Here is a 17,712-nt window from a genome sequence, read left to right as displayed (position 1 = left end):
CTATTGTTAGTAAATCGTAGAACTTTAGTTTGAATTCTCCATTGTTATTGTTCATCAAAAGCATGTTTAGAAGTGATTTTAATAAAATTATAGTCTCAAGCATTTTTTAAATTTGGTTGTCATTCATCTGTAAATAACGGAACTTTTACAATAGATACTTCTCCTATACTGATAGTAACACATCCCATCAACTTAAATCAAACCTGTGTGAACAAATTTTTACCATATACCAGACACAAAAAGAAAAAAGAAAAAAAAAAAAAAAACCTTTGTTTATATGATCACAGATTGGCCATTCACTACCCGACAGTTCCTTCTCACTTCCCCGGCCGGCCAGATTGCAAGTCGCCCATCTTCGACATACCTTCCACAAATGCATCAAAAAATGCACTTTGATTTTTGCTAAAGAACCTCACGTACTTTCTAGTTTCACCGAATGTGTAAAGAGTTTCATCAGAATTCAACAAACCCTCCCACCAACCAAGTCCTTGAAGTACTGATTGTCAAAAACGTAAGGTGTGGAATCAAGGTTGAGTGTCACATTTTCATCCACGCCATGAGGGCATCGCTTGAAGAGCTCTTCTCTGAACCTAGGCTCGATTGCTGGGTCTGGTCGTCCTGTGCCGGATTGGTTGTAGAGTCGAAACATGATGGAGAAACATCGGCCTTTGCCAATTGAGTGCGAACCTGAAAGAGCTACCAAATCTTTGACGGAGAGGTTGTATTTGCTGAAAAGGTCAATGAGAGAAGTTGCATTGGCTCTTGGACTTGGCATGATTTGGTCCGAGTCCTCTTGGCTTGCTGTTAAACTGTCCAGCCGTCCCAGTTCTACTGGCCAATCAGGGCCGCCTGTCTGAATAAATACAAGTTATGTTCATAAAAATGTGAATTTCATCTCAAAATTAATTATAAATTAGAGAAATAGCTCATAACTTCATCCTATTATCTTATTTTTGTTTTCAGATTGAATATATTCCTTCAGACTTAATGAATTTATTTCTTTCTTGTTTATGACATATAAGTGAAAGATCGAACATTCTAAGTTGATAATTCAAATGTGAATCGATTGAGTTATGTTTATTTTAGCTTAATGAATTTAGATTCGATAGGGTTAAAAACAATCAATAATAAAAGTGGTTATATTTTGATTTCTTTGGACGTGAATTCTTGACAAAATGAGCAAGAGGATGACATTTGGAAAAGTAGTTGGGGTGGGAGGATGGGGATGGACCAGTTTGTTATGAATTTTTGGCAGGATTGTTGGTGGAGCTTTTAAACCATTGGAAGTTACTTGCTTATGCAAGGGTTACTGTCCAACTCTGCTTTATTAACAAGCTACTATTATTATTGGGTACCTTACTAATTCAGTACAAGGTATCAATCCCACTTAACTCTTTTCAAACAACTTATGAACCATACAAATAGTTGTGATACTTTTCTCATCACTTACACCTCATTTCGTAACTCTTTGAATTTTGATTTTTTAAACTTAAGCTTATATACATCATTTCACAACCATTGTTTAGGACGATGTTTGATTGTCTATATTTTAGGAGTATTTTTTACTAAGAATGAGAAAACTATGAACATGGAATTAAGAGAAAATGAACCCAATTTAAAAATGAAAATAATAATTCTACCCCATCTTAGATCGACTGAATTAGGAAACATGCATGAAAGTTGATTTCTCTCTTTCGAAGATAAAAAAATATCATATGCTAAAAATATTCTCTCGTGTGTTTTAAGTTGAAAAATGGTGTCACATCATGTCGGTCTGATTTTCTATGTCTCATACAACTTTCTTTTGTTGTAGGGTAAAAGATATAACAATAGTTCGATTTTTATAATACATATATACACATTACTCCGCTCTTTCTTATACGGTAGAAATACTCTCTGATTCTATAAATTCTTACTTTTCAATTCAATGTTCTACTTCTTATCCTAAATATTTCTTTTTAAATTAAAATCCAACGATTATCACGAAGTATTCAAATTCTATATTAAATCGTTTTAAAAAATGGAGTTCACTCAAATTTGGACTGTTGTTTGGTAGCAAAAATTTCAAACAATTAAGTGGAATTAATGGAACTGAAATGTTAAATTGAAAGGCAGTGTTGGTTGATTCGTTCCTCTTTCTTGTGTTTTCGGAATTTCGATTTGTGGATTTTAGGAGAAGGATTGAGAGTGAAAAACGAAGCAAAGAAGATAAACATCAAGAAAAACAAATCTCAGGCTCCAATAAGAATTTCATAGCACAAAAAACAGAGGTAGAAGAAACGGAAGTACTCACCAAAAAGACAGCGTCTCTGGATGCCATAATTATGATATCTGCACAAGAAACAATGCCAGGACAAACCTTCTCCAAAGTCTCTTTCACTTCATCAACGACTTCGTAAGATCTAAGCGAATTAATGTTAGCAAGAGAGAGTTTCTCTCCAAGCATCGTCGGCGTATCATCTAGCAACATAGAAGCATCACAGCCCTGAATTAGACAAAGGAAACGCCGATTCAGAAGCCAAACAGGTAAAGAAAAAAAGCAAAATCCAAAAGAACGAACAGTTGGGGGGATCAATTACATTAACAAAGCAATCGTGAAACTGGAAACGCATAACGGAGGCGACACTACGAGGTTCTCTGATGAAAGCTTTGTGCATCACAGAACGGACTATGGCTTCGGCCTGAGGGCATGAGTTGGAGTAGAAATTGAGCTGGAGTTTGGCCGGAGAAAGGGATGGAAAGTGGAAGAGGAGGAAGAAGAGGAAGAGAGGGAAGAAGGTATTGGCCATTGGTTGCGCGTTGGGAATAGAATTCATTCAGTATTCACTAAAAAAGTTGTTTAGGTTGGAAAGCTTTCTTATAGCAGAGCACAATAGCAATGGCAATGGCAAGTTATAGACGACAAAGGCTATATGGGCTAAGGATGGCCAATAATTGCCATTTCTTTGGTCCTTGCCTCCTTTCATGCATCAACTTTAGCTATGACAAAATTAGGAATATTAGAACCTGCATATAGAGCTATTGGAGGACTAAAAATAAATTTATGTACTTTTAAAATTATTTTTATAATTTAAAAATGTAATGAAGTGAATTTTATTATCATAAATTTTTTTTTTTTGCTATTTTTTGCAATGTCCCTTTTATTTAATTCCTAAGATTGAGGTTACAACTTTTCTACCAACTTTTTCATATTTTGATTTTAATTTAGTTTTTAATAAAATTAAAATAGATGAATTATAAAAAAAAATGGCAATGGACAATCTATTTAAATTGCATAGTAAATAGTTTGGTCATTTTTTAAAATAGTAAAATAAATTAAAATATTTATAAGTTATAGCAAAATTTTGGAAAATATTTCGTCGAATTTACTATTTTTTACTATTTCCTCGTTGTACTTTTTTATATTTTTTGAAAAACTCCACTAAAATATTAGACTTTTATTTTTACATTTATATTTTGTTTCAATTTGGTTGAATATCTACGTTCTTAACCTCAAATTTTCACTAAATATTTATTAATTTTCACTAAATACTTATTTTTGTATTTACGTAGGTTAATAAATTTAAAATAGTTAGAGTGATGTTTAAATTAAATTTCACTATATTTCATCACTTAAAAGTAAATTTGAAATTGTCATTCATAATCCTTCTAAATTAATAAATAAACATAGACATTTGTTTGAAAATGAGTAACGATAAATTGACTAATTGAAATTTAAAATATAAATAAAACTATTTCCTATTTCCTATTTGACACATTAATGCTTCATTCCTTTTATGAAAGTAGCAAATTAAAAATTGATAGTTTTTTATAATCTTATAACCATTTGATATTACTAATTATTTGTCATATTTGGTAATATTTACTTTGACTGTTTTTTTCTAAATATTTTTGTCAAATAAATTAATAATGAACGCGTGTCGAAGTATGAGTGGTGAATGGGGGCATTATGGAGATTCCATTTACTTTTCTAAAATTGTAAAGTAATTATGGGATTGATTAAGCTTTATTATAAAATGTTAAGTTAATATTTTTGTAAGGGAAATGGAAGGTGGGAACCACGAGTTTAGGATACATATGATTCCAAATGTTGACATATGGTTTAGTTTGTGTAAAGAAAACTTTTAAATAGGCAATTTCTTCCTCCCTCCAATGAATGAAGGTCCTAATTTGGGTTTCTGTTGGAAAAAGGCTTAGGCCTGGGTGGTTTCTTGTTTCTTTCAAAAGGATTTTGTTTTCTTTCTTTCTTTGAGATGTGGTGTGTGTGTGTGTTATTGGGGGAGAGATTGTGAATTTGAGCAATGATGGAGGAATTCAGAGTTTTGGAGTGGGGTGTTACTTGAGGTTAGATAGTTGTTGGGAGGGATGCATGTAGTCTTGTAGTAATGTTTTGGTGAATGCGTTGGTTCGTCTAAATAGAGTAAGTTAATCTATGTACTTGTTTTATTGAAGGAACGAAACGAAAGCAATGGGAGATCTTACATTAATTTAATTTGAAACTTAAAATTATTGTAAATTGTTAAACAATTGCATAAACAAATTTTCTTATAATTTTAACTAAGGTTAAACATATGTTTAAACAAATTATAGATTAGAGAACTATAGAATAGAGGAATTTACTCTTGACGACGTCTCTGAATCTACAAATCACCAAATTTGAGACATTACTCGTCGGAGACCTTTATATCCTCTAGGTTGAGATTGGTTTGTGAGAATTCATTAGAATGACAAAAAGTTTTGAGAGAATTTCTGATACAATTTGCAAGCAACGACTTAGGTTTAAAAACTTGTTTTGTATTTATAACTCACTCTTCTAGAGAATCAGAAGATTCCATTAATTTAAAAAATATTAAATTAATAGAAATATCAAATTAATTATTAATTATATCATATTTAATTAATATTCTATTTAAAACATATTTAATGAATATCTCTCGTATATTTTATAGTTTTAATTTAATTAATTTAATAAAATTAAACAAAAACATTAATTGATCCTTCAATTACTAAATTAAATATCTTATATTTAATTTTACTCAAATTTGAATCATATCCAAATATAAATTTCTCTCGTTACCAATAATTTTAATACGAATCAAATTCACATTAAATTAATAGTTCAACTCATTCAAATATTTTATCTCTTATAAATTAATTAGGAATCATATTCAAAATTAAATCTATATAATAAAGTTTAATTAAAATATAAACTTTATATTATAATGTATCACCATACAATATATTAATTCCTAAAGTAAATTTGAACATTTCAAATTACAACCAATATAAATAAATTTCATTACCCTTTACGAGCTAGGAAGAAGATCTAATGAACCTATAGATCAGAAGTTAAAACGATATAAGATTAATTGGCTAAATTCATTAACCACATTAATCAATGTTCGCTAACTGTGTGTACACTAGATTCACATTTGAACTCTTCTTACTGTAGATATATTTTTGTGTCAATGCATATATACCAATAACAGTAAGTTAGTCATTCACGAGTGTTCGTAACACCAACTGGGTCAAATTACTATTTTATCACTAAGTTACTTCTAGTCCTTAAATACCAGTGCTCCTCTAATGAACAACCTATTTATGGTTCAACTAATAAACATAAACCTCTCTCGTGCCATAGAGTGGATAGACCCTTTTGTTCAAGTCCTAGAGACATCATTTAAGGAAACACTCATTTACTTATCCTAAAGTCGGGAAGAAGTGAATTCCACCTTGTGTGATTATGTTCTTAGCTCCCCACTTGGTCTTGTTCTCAAAATGATAAGCATATTAAGTCGACAATTTGGCCTCTCTCACCCGTACAAATCAAAGGACAATCCCTCGCGAACAGGAGTTCATAAATACACTCAGTACTAAAATTAAGTTACCTAGGTCATCCTAATAAAATAAAAACTCAACTAGTTAACAGAGTTACATCTAGTGGTTACTATTTCGTGGTTCAGTCTTATGCAAACTCATTGAATAAGATACCTTCACTCACATTTCACCTACACGAACACATTAAATCATTGCATTTGTATCAAATACAAAGTGAGTCGTATCCATAGTGTTACTTGGATAATCTACCCAACTTTATCTCTATACTATAGACCCTTTAAGTTTATCTCGAACATTGATTCATGTATGTCTCTACATACTGTTCAAGACTCCTCAAACAACTTAGGATGTTAGTTTATTTGATTTAGGTTATTGAGACAAAACTAATAATATAATCAATAACACTAATTGAAATTATAATAATAAAATTTTATTAATAAATAACGGTCAATTAATTATATTTACTATCTACGAATTTTAGGACAAATCCCAATGGTTTTGGTGTTGCTTCTTGGGCGATTTTGGAGGATCATAGAAAGGTGAATAATTTCATCTTGGTTGTGCTTCCCCATAGTATGGTGGGTAGATTTATAGTTATTCCTTTAAAATTTCATGGGATGTGGTAGATTTTGTTCTTTGTTCTATTTTGGTTAGGGTTGATGTGCAATCCATTTAAAGAACTAGGATGGGTTCCAGATTATTGGTGTTGGTGTTACGACTAAGTTTATCATTGCTCATTTGTCTAGATAGTGTCCTGTGACAATAGGTGTGGTGACTCAACGTTCATGTTGTGTATCACCCTAACAAAATGGGAATTGATTTGGGTTTGATATCTTGAGAAATAGAAGTGGTAATTTGGTTGTTGCCTAAACTTTACTTTTGCTTTGGGACACGTAGATGTAGAAGTTAGAGAAAAAATTTGGCCATTCCGATCGAGATAGGTTTGTAGAGAAGATTCACTTTTATGTGATTTGACTTGTATCGATGTTAATGGTGTGGTTAAAATCTTCTCTATGTTTCTTTCTCTCATCCCTTCCTATTTTTGGGTAGTTTGTGCTAAAACTTATTCTTTGCTAAATTGTGTTTGTGGCCGACTTGAGTTATGTTGTAATAAGGTGGCCTATAATTTGACCTACTATGTCTTTCATATTTTGATTATTATCATTAGACCAGTGATTTTGGTATTGCTTCTTATTTTTGGAATCCACTCATTTGTTTTAAGAAAAAAAATTTAACAAAAAAGAAAAATAGTTCTAATTGATTTATCTTTTGGTAATGGTGTGATACTGTCAACTTCAGGTATAACAAATCCTCATGGTCATTTTACTTTTGGTTTCAAACTTAGTTTCGAATCAAAATATCTCATACTAATGGAGGTATTTGTATGAGACATTTTCATTTTCATTTGCCAAATTTATCAAAGAGTAAAATTGCTGACATTAATTTGAAACTCAAGGTATAATTTGATAAAATTAAAACTCGTGTATTTGTTCGAGTTAAAAAAGTCGTATATGTGTACATATATATTACAAAAATTAAATCTAGAAAGTTGAGTCATAGAAGTGTAAGAAGAAAGTGAAGTTTGTTGTAACTTACAAGTAAAGGAAGCCAAGCATAGCCAACCAACAAGGCAAAAAGAATGAAAGGGGAAGTGGGAAGAAGTAGAACCATAATAATTCACACTTCATCTTAGGGTTGTGATTTTCACTTTCAACGTTCCTTTTTGCTTTATCACTACTAGGTCAAACACACTCACATCAAGAGTCTATTTATTGTATCTCACACTAATGTATTTTTTAAAATATGACGATATTAAAATGAAGTCCACAAATAATATTTATGTAGATAAAATTATAGTGCTAGAAAAATTCATCACAAGTAATCATTCCCTCTACAAGTCCAACCTCCACCCATTTATATGCATATATAAAATCACAAAATGAAAAATATATTCATATATATAAAGGAAATTTCATACGTGACAATTTTTAATTAGGCATGATAGTGAAATGCACAAAGATAAATACAACGCAAGATACGCTCGTATTTCTTATAACATATCCCTTTATTACATAGGTGAGCATGCAGTAACTGTACCTTATTAGAATATGACAAGAGAAAAAGGGCACGCCATAAACTTTTTGTATGATAATTAATGAATGGAGGTCGTATGAAAAGTTGTTCATACAATCTAATACTATGAATTTGTTCACGAATGGTTGACTTGAACAAATATTGAATAGTTAGAAGGATTGTAGATTAAAGTTTCTTTCCTCTCACTTTGTATTGCAATATGAACTCGAAATTTCCTTGGTCCATAAATCACACACCTCTGAGAGGAAAGTACCAAGAAAATGCATATTTCATTTTATAAATTTATCATTGCTATTATCGTAACCGAATTGATAATTTTCAACTTCACAATTAAATTGTGTTTGTTGATTATGTATTTAATTTATACCCAACGTTTTATTATGACTACATTAGTAAACTAAACAAACGTAATAATCATCTTGTAAACAAATAACAAATGTAATCAACATGTGTTTGTTATTTAAATTAATTTTACTAATTTGCCACCATCATTATGCCTAAATGGGCCAATGTTGGGCCGTTGGGCCGTGAAGTGAAGTAACTTTTTAAGGGCCCAACAATTCCGATTCTATGCAGTTCTACGCATCGAACGAGGAGATTTCTAGAAACCAAAGCGGAATTGTGAGCGAACGAGATATGGAGGAAGAGGAGCACGAGGTATACGGTGGAGAAATCCCAGTTGAAGGGGAGATGGAAGGAGACGTTGACATGTCTGCCGGCGACGACGACGCTGTCAAGGTTGCCATTTGTTCTTTCTCTTTCTGGTTCTCGTGCTTTGGAGAGAATCAGAAGAATTACAATTGTGATCGTTTATGTATTTCAGGAGCTTGACGAGATGAAAAAGCGCTTGAAGGAGATGGAGGAAGAAGCAGCGGCTCTTCGAGAAATGCAGGCCAAGGTTGAAAAAGAAATGGGAGCTGTGCAAGGTTGTTTTCTCATGATTACGCATTATTGTTTTCGTTAGAAACATCTAGTCATGGAATCTCTTGAATTTGGATTGTGATGTTGTAAGCGATGATTTGGGGCTTGAAATTTTTGATGTGTTGTTGTGATATATTTGCTAGTATTACCACATATCTGTTTCGTTTCTTGCAAATTGCTAGCATATTACCACATAGCTGTGCAAGGTTGACAAAACTCTTGACATTATGGTTCGTAATTGTTACTTTTAAATTTTAGAATATGTTTAAGCTTGTGTTTAGTTTTATGTAACCTAGGGGAGTAATAATCGTATGTGATTATGGTTTTAGACAGAAACCAATATTGAATTATGCGATCATGTTGGTTGAAAGTTTCTTAAACTGGATGAATTTTAAAGTATGGTATTATAGTTAGTTTGTTTCTATAATTATTCTCCAATTTGGCCTATCTTATTTTACCTATTGTTGTTATGTTTGATGCAGATCCTGCTGGTACATCAGCTAGTCAAGCAGGCAAGGAGGAGACTGATTCACGATCAGTATTTGTTGGCAATGTGAGAAGAAAAATGTCCCTACTGATGTTCTTTAGATTTGAGAAAAACTTTTTAGTTATTTGATCTGTGGAAAAATGTTATTGAAATGAGGAATTTCTGCAAAAATTCAAAAAGAAAAAAAAAAGAAGGAAGAAGAATAGAAAGAAAGAAGAAAACTGTGAACGATGGTTGAAATACTGGTATAATGGGAAAAAATCAGTGAGAAAAAGAAAGAAAAAAAGAAAAAGAATCTGAAACATCAAAAACCATTAGTGAGTTGTTGCATTTAGAACAAAGGGACTGTTGCTAGTAGAACTTATGTTGCTGTAAAACATGCGCTTTGGAGGCTGGGACCGTTAAATGTGGAATAATGATGTCGATGGCTCAACTCTAGGTGACAACTCAAATGTCTCCGAGGAAGCAGAGGCGAGTCAAGTGCATGCAATTTTAGTTGCAGAGCCTTGTCAATGCTCGCAGTATTATCGTTTGTCTCACAAATGAGCTAAAAGGTGGAGGCGAGGGTGTAAGATAAACGCTTTTTTGTGGAATTATTTTTCTAGTTTGTGCTTCATTTGACTCGGTTAGACCAAATGTTGGATTTTAATGCATGCATTTCACCTTAACCAGGTGATCTTTGAAAGACTATTAGTCCTTTTCTTCATATTAGAAAATTTTACTAGATTTATTTATTAATCTAGACTTTTCCTTTTAGTTAGAAACTCAACCTGTCATCTTCCGGCAGAGAGTCTTCTAGTTTCATAGTGGTAATTTTATTTCAAAACTATGTGAACTAAGATTAATGTGAGAAATCCTCCATGTTGAAGAATAAATACCTCATTCTCAATCATATCTAATGTGGAACTGTTTTCTACTACTTATAATTGATCTATTAGCAGAGGGAGGCATGCTTGGACATGCATCTGCCATGTGAATCTCATGCCTCTGATTGACTGCTACTTCTACATATGTTCATTGAACATATGAGTTGGATTTTCGTGGTGATTTGGTGATTTTGTTCATAGTTAATAATTTCTGATTCACTTCCCATGCCATTGGAAGTTTATTACTTCTTAATGTTGCTCTGGTGTATTTATCCCCAAGCCTTGTTGATTACATGTGATGAAGTTTGCTTTTCTTTTTTTGTTTTTGTTTTTGTACAAAGCTTCTTAGCGTAAAACTTTATTAAGAAACCAAACAATTAAGTCACTGAAAAAGTAAGTAGTATTTATATTTATATTAAAAGCTAAACAACAATCATAAGACTTTTTTTTTAAAACATACTAACTTAATTATTGCTGTCTGATGTGTTCTTCGAACAGAGAACACTAGCTTTGTATTCACTTTTATAGAACTTAACTATTTTATGCTCAAAGCTCTACTTCAACAATCAACGTCCTTGTTTTGAAGGTTGACTATGCATGCACACCCGAAGAAGTGCAACAGCATTTCCAATCCTGTGGTACTGTCAACAGAGTGACTATTTTAACTGATAAATTTGGTCAGCCGAAGGGCTTTGCCTATGTAGAATTTCTTGAAGCTGAAGCTGTTCAAGAGGCTCTCGTTCTGAATGAATCTGAGCTACATGGGCGGCAACTGAAGGTGAGTCTTCCATTCTCTAGGTTTTCCATAAAAAATAAAAAGGTTTTTCGTTCACAAAAAAAAAAAAAAGGAAATTTCTGGAAGGAGAAACCTTTCTGGTTCACTGGTTTGGTTTGGTGTGAATAGATAGATATAGGTTAAATTTCAAATTTGGTCGTAGGGTTTGAGTGATGTTAGTTATGTTAGAATTGAGTCGTAATGGTTCGTAATTAATATTTACTCCCTACGGTTTCATAAAACCTTCACAGATAGGTTCAACGATAAAGACATTTATGAGAATTTTATCAAATAATAGGGACTGTCTGTGAGGTTTTGTCAAAACTATAGAGACTAAATTCTATCTTTACTCTAACACTTCAATTTCACAAACCCTAGGAACAAATTTGTAATTTACTTCAACCAGATAGATATCATGCAACGCTTGGGAACTTCAATATCACTCTGACCAATATTGACATTATTTGCTTGATTACACCATTCCAGGTTTTGCCCAAGAGAACAAATGTTCCTGGTATGAAGCAATATCGTGCACGTCGCTATAACCCGTACGTGGGATTTAGGAGACCTTATGCACCACCATATTTCTATTCACCTTATGGATACGGGTACAGTTTCTAGTTTCCTAATCTTGCATTGTCATGGAAATTGTTGATTCTGCCAGTTTCTTGATCCTTCAATATCCCAATGCAGGAAGATGCCCCGGTTTCGTAGGTCCATGAGGTACATGCCTTATTATTAGATGATGCCACATCATTGTTCAGGTTTAATAAGTTTGTCCTGAAAGAGTTGGCAGTTGCTTTTGATCCTCGAGAGAATAGAGAAAGGATATATGTCTATATTCATGTTATATTGTTATCTGTCTATTGCTTTTGTTATCTTGGATATAAATTACTTTGCCGTTTCAATAAGTATATATATATATATTTTTGCCTAATTACTCGTTCATAATACACTGATGCTGTCCAGTTTTAAGGGGGCGTTTTAATTAACCTTTTAGTGTTTATATGTGAAAAAAAATGTTTGTAAATGCTAAAAAAAAAAAGTTTATAAACACCAAAAAGTCGATTCAAATGGGTGCTTGCGTTTGATAATGATTCTTCTCAATAATTGCTGGAAAAAAAGTTAGGTTATCGTTGCTTCTACTAAATTGCATAAACTCAACGATATTAAAAAAAATTATGGTTCAATTATAGAGTACACTGCTACATTTTCATCGAGAAAATTCATGGAAAAAAGATAATTTGATCTAAATTGGGTGATGATGCTCTGTTTTAGGACTTCGCTAATTGATCATATACTTACCTTTTTATCTATTTTGGAATCTCTTGTCCGCAAAATGAAATCTCTTCCTCCATTTATTTTCTCTTAAATCACTATCTTTTGTCTGTCTAGTGTTGCATTTTAGTTTTTGGTCTTGCTTTTACACTTCTCTCTCTTCCACATTCAAACTCCTTTGGTAATACAAACTAAAAATGAGGGAGTTTTAAAAAGAAGTTGGGGGTATGGTCTAGGAAGGAGGGGGTGATTTGGAAAAGGGTAGGATTAAAAAAAAATTGAGAAAGATGGATGATTTGAAAACTATTTAGCTAAAATTTTGGCTTGATTAGAATGCTTCTCTTGAAAAGTTAGTAAGGTGGAAGAAGAGACTCAAAAAAGCAAAAGAAATCAGAATGTATTTAATAGACGTGACAAGAGAAAGAAATTTAATAGTTACAAGAGAGTTGATTTGACAAGGGAGAGTTCCTTTACTTTCCGCGATCCTTCTCTTTTTTTCTTCCGTAAAACTTAGCTTGTAAATTTACTTGTAACAAAAGAAAACTCCCTAATATATTTCTTCAATCTTTCATCAACGTTTCCTTCACAGCCGCGCAACTTCACCTTCAAATTTCATCCATTTTTTCCTATTTTTTTTTAAACTACCCCTTTTCCAAATCACTCGAACAAAAAGTGAGTAAATTTAAAACTTATAAAAAATGCATAAGGTAAAATTTGAACAAATTGTTAAACTCACAAGCCAATTGATGAAGCTGAAGATGGGGAAATTTGATATAACTTGAACTTACTCCAATTAATAATTAAATGACTTTGTTAGGAAAATTAGAGACATTTTGTTGATCATGCAACTTTAATATATAAAATTGGATAATATATTGAACGAAAGATTAAACACCTTGCTTTCAAATTCGATAGAGTCATGCTCATTTTAGCATACTTTAGTTATTCAAATAGATAATCTGATGATAGCTTCGATATTCTCGTTTCCTCAGATGCTTCAAAATCGTTCCTGTGTTTTGCTATAAGCGCCTGAATCACCAAAATTCTCCATTGATGGTAACGATGCTCTAATCTATCTTTGTTCTTCAGAAGAAGCTTTGGAATCTCTTCAACAAACTCAAATTCTTCTCTCTATTTCTCTACAAATGTTACTGCCTTCTCAAAATCTCTTCAGATGTTCCAACCGTCTGAAGCTTTGTTCCTTCACCAACTCCCTTCCCAGAAACAACAATCACTTCTGTCCCTCATTTTCATCTTTATCCCTCCAAAGCCTCAATCGTTTCCACTTTCATGCACATAAGTTACTGACCACTCATAACAATTCAACTTCCCGCCACCGATTTATTGCCATTACGGCATTGGAGTTTACGAATCCGAAGACAATGCACGGAGTGGCGATTTCAATTTAGAATCGGTTCTTTTGCTTTCGGAATTCATTTTTCTCTTCTCTTCTGCTGTTTTCTTGGTTGTTTTTGTTTTGAATTTCGTGGGTTCTAGTTCGAAAAAGGGGATTTTGATGTTGATGGGTGATAGGGGTTTAGTGTGGGGTTTCCTCTGCTGGTGGCTACGGTTGTTCTTAACTCGTGGATTCGAAGGTTGCAATGGAGACGAATAAGTTGGGGGAAAACGAGTGATGGGTTGAAGGTGAATTTGTTGGATAGGTTTGAGAAATTGGAGGAGGATTTAAAGAGCTTGATGATTGTGATTCGGGGTTTGTCTCGGAAGCTTGAGAAGTTGGGCATAAGATATATGGTTACACGAAAAACACTGAAGGATCCAATTGCCGAGGTATTATTATCTCTCTCTTTTTTGTCTATGATCTGTTTTGATACTTGCAACATGTTCATGAAAGATGAATTGAGTTGGTTTTATTCTCCTTCGGGTTTAAACCTTTTCAATCCAGTCTCCTTGAAGAGAACATGATATGTATAGCCATTTTTTGTTTATCTAAACCTGAAATGCATTCAGCATTTCCATAATCATGCTGAATTTCTGTGGGTTGTAAGCAGAATTCGAGAAACTGAGGTAACAATATGTAGGATGAGAGATGGAAATTGATGTATGAGCTCGTCTATTTGTTGTTGAAAATTAAAACATGTTTTTACTCTTGATACATTATACATGTACACGAGCGAACATTTAATCAAGTGTATGTGTGTATAGTTTTGTAAGATAAAAATCATGAAAGAATACTAGGGCATACAAAAATCTAGTCCACCAAAAAACAAGTCTTTTAAGATGATTAATTGTGGATATATGTAGCCAACATGAAGCATAATTCACTTGTTAACACTTGCTCTTTTCCTTGGGGTTGGGGTTCAAACCCCAAACTTCACATTGTTGTAGGCAATATAAAACAAATGTAGGTCAATGTATATTGATACATGGGATGGGAATTATTGTATGGTTTAGATTTTTCATTGTGCTCCCTAAAAATTGTAGGGTTTCTTTGTTGGGTTTGATGCAATTATGTGAAGAACAAGAAAACAAAAGACAGTTTAAAAGAAAGTGGTGAACTAAGTTTGTAGTATGTTGAAAATTTTCAATACAATTGATTTCGTTTCCTCTCATTTCTCAAGTAAGTTTTATTTGATTACTTTTTATGAGTTCACATGCTTCCAACAGTCGCTGTGCCCAACTTCTATGAAACTTTGAGCGGATGTTTTGTTGTTATTTTGTTTTTTGTGTGTGTTCATTTCTTTAAGATTGAGTGTGAAATCTGACTTTTAACCCACTATTTTCCACAAACCTCTAATCATTTGCATGCTATTAAAGACTGCAGTTTTAGCTCAAATAAATTCTGAGGACACTCGAACTTTGGCTGTGCAAGAAGATATTCTTGAAAAAGAATTCCTTGAGATGCAAAAAGTCTTGCTAGCCATGCAGGTAAAATTTAAAATGATTATTATAACTGATAAACAGAACTCTTTAATTATTTTCAAATTAATACCCTCTATGTGCTGTTTATTGGATGGATGTTTGAGAGGGATGAAGGCTGTTTTCACAATTTAAATTAACACCCTCTATGTGCTGTTTATTGGATGGATGTTTGAGAGGGGATGAAGGCTGTTTTCACAATTTATAGGCAATTGTAGACAGGCTTCTATGATTTGTGGAATTCTTGATTTTGTTGAACTTGTTTGATTACAGAATCTTCTGATACATCTTTATGCTCTTGTGGTACTCTTTTTTTTTTTTCCCCTTGTGATCCTGAAGTTAGCTTTATATAGAAAGACGGTGATTTTATTAAGATTTCATTGTTTGTTAAAAACTGATGGAACTTGCTGTAATGAGTTAATGTGTAGGAACAGCAACAAAAGCAACTGGAACTGATTGTTGCTATGGGAGAAAAAAGGAAACTCATGGAAAGCAAACAAACGCGGGATCAAGAACAGACAAGAATTGATGGACAAAATTCAGCCAATGTGGAATCAAAAGAACTGGAAGCTTATGAAATCTGAGTTAGGATCTTCATTAAAAAATTTCCATTCATTAATTATTCACTTTTTCTTGTGATTTTGATCTAAAACCTGACTCTTCCTTAAGCTTATAACTGAAAGAAGTAAATAATTAATTAATATCTGTAAGGAGCATTCAAAACTTATTAGGCTTAAGTTTTCACTAAAACCGAAGTGGACAAAATTTAACGGAATTGTAGCACTTCACGGCTGGTGGTTATGGTGTTGGTCATGTAGCTTTCACTGGTAAACAAGGATTCTAGCAGGGATAACATATATATATATATATATATATATATATATATATATTATCCACGACCCTTCTTTTTAACCAACCCAAAAGACAATCCCTTATATGGGAAGTTAGGAAGTAGTAGATAAAAAGAAGGGTTGAGGATTCACTTAAAAAATAGAAGGGTTTTGATATATGCTGCCAACCTCTGGTAGGGACGTTTCTTAGTTTGAACGAATAATGCTATCTTTTCTTATTTTGCTTGCTGACTACATTTTAGATATGTAAAAAACTCATATTTGGATGATTGGATCTAGAAAGCACTTAGATATTCTAAGAGCAATAAGCACAACAATAATATAATAAATTCTTGGTATAACTTTGACGATACAGGTGTGTCACAAAGGATTTTGTTGATGAAACGAGACTGAAGTGGAATTTCTACACAGTAAGGTGGATTGTTTCTGTACTTGTGATCTTGATTCTTGTGGCTGCTGTTTTCAAAAAATTTTTATTTGGTAGTTATAAAGCTGGATAAGAATGCTGGAGATATGAAGAGGACTTGAGCCTTTTTCAGCAATGGTATGTATGGAATTTTGGAATATTCATAACATAATGAAGAATTTGTATTGTCTGACAGTCATAGTGTAGATTTAGGCGAATTTAGAGTCAAGTTTTGGTTGATTATGAAATGAAGGATGTAGACAGCCTCACAACCACCTATATTGGAAGTGACGGAACCAAAACGCAGGAACCAATGATAAAGAAGAAAGAACAGTTCCGGAAGCCAATTCGAGCCTAGTTTAACTAGTTTTAACACAACCAATCGACCAAAGGGTCAAAAAGAGTTGAATCGTCGCCTCTACTTGTTGAACTAATAAAAGAATTGGTGGTGAGAGGAATTGGAAATGCTAAAGACTTGTTAGATGGCTCCTCTAATTTTTGGTAACATAATTGTACCACCAGCCTTAGAAACTGATGCTTGACGTCTTTAAGGTTGATCCAGTCGACAAAAACATAGTTTCATCTTTTGAAATTAACTCATCTTCATATATGGGAGTGTTGTTAAATAGATGGTTGATCAAACTAAAGATCTAGCAACAAATAAATATAGTGGTTTATAGACTAAATAAGTTTAGTTCAATCATAATTGATTTATTCGATGTGTTAGTTGTGTTTATTAGCTGTAATTTTAACATTTGTGAAATAAAAATTGAAACATAGTTTATCTGACTAATTATTTCTTTGTAAATATGCCTAAGTTTGAAGAATATGGAATCACACCTCCTTTTTATTTATTTGTTTGTTTTTTTATTTTTTGTCACACACCTTGAGGATAAAGGATTATGTTAATAATCCCTGAGCTTAGCTTAGTTTGGTAATCTAAAGGTTCATAGATTAATAATTTAACTTAATGAATATGTTTGGTAACACACATGGTTCACTTTGAAGGGGTTTGGATAAACCTTAACAATTTTTCAACTAGAAATTCAATCCAAACCCATAAAAAGCATCTTAAACCTTTTCTTTTTCTTTTTCTTACTTAAAACACTTTTTTATTTAAACTTTGTAATATTCAATTTTTTAAGATTCTTGAAAGTGTTAAGCTTACGGAGTATATATTATATGCTTGATATTTTTTATATATATATACTTTGCTTTCATTTTCCTAGACGTACATTTATATTTTTTTGTGGTATTTATCCATTCTTTATGTGCATAGGAGTACGTGTGGGTCCTATGTACAAAATTAACTTTATTTA

General features: G+C 32.5%; 3 protein-coding genes across 3 annotated transcripts; 2 read left to right on the top strand and 1 right to left on the bottom strand.

The window, feature by feature from the left end:
- Positions 1–90: 90 nt before the first annotated feature.
- LOC116406089 (peroxidase 17-like) lies at positions 91–2,926 on the bottom strand. Its single transcript, XM_031889787.1, is given in 5 exon segments — positions 91–323; positions 326–472; positions 475–853; positions 2,294–2,485; positions 2,580–2,926. Coding segments are annotated over 5 exon segments (1,005 nt in total). The 5' UTR covers positions 2,817–2,926; the 3' UTR covers positions 91–273.
- A 5,586-nt stretch (positions 2,927–8,512) lies between these two features.
- Positions 8,513–11,918, top strand: LOC116406110 (polyadenylate-binding protein 2-like). Its single transcript, XM_031889814.1, has 6 exons — positions 8,513–8,670; positions 8,756–8,858; positions 9,336–9,406; positions 10,793–10,984; positions 11,468–11,589; positions 11,675–11,918. The coding sequence occupies exons 1-6, from the start codon at positions 8,569–8,571 to the stop codon at positions 11,721–11,723; spliced, it is 639 nt and encodes a 212-aa protein (XP_031745674.1). The 5' UTR covers positions 8,513–8,568; the 3' UTR covers positions 11,724–11,918.
- Positions 11,919–13,603: 1,685 nt separating this feature from the next.
- Positions 13,604–17,019, top strand: LOC116406111. Its single transcript, XM_031889815.1, has 4 exons — positions 13,604–14,047; positions 15,035–15,145; positions 15,565–15,720; positions 16,343–17,019. Exons 1-3 carry the CDS (start codon positions 13,955–13,957, stop codon positions 15,718–15,720), a joined length of 360 nt encoding a protein of 119 aa, XP_031745675.1. The 5' UTR covers positions 13,604–13,954; the 3' UTR covers positions 16,343–17,019.
- Positions 17,020–17,712: the final 693 nt, after the last annotated feature.

The sequence above is a fragment of the Cucumis sativus genome, unplaced genomic scaffold, assembly GCF_000004075.3.
Source record: "Cucumis sativus cultivar 9930 unplaced genomic scaffold, Cucumber_9930_V3 scaffold66, whole genome shotgun sequence".
NCBI lineage: Eukaryota > Viridiplantae > Streptophyta > Magnoliopsida > Cucurbitales > Cucurbitaceae > Cucumis > Cucumis sativus.
Note: the sequence above shows the minus strand (reverse complement) of the source record. Positions and strands in the feature narration are given on the sequence as shown.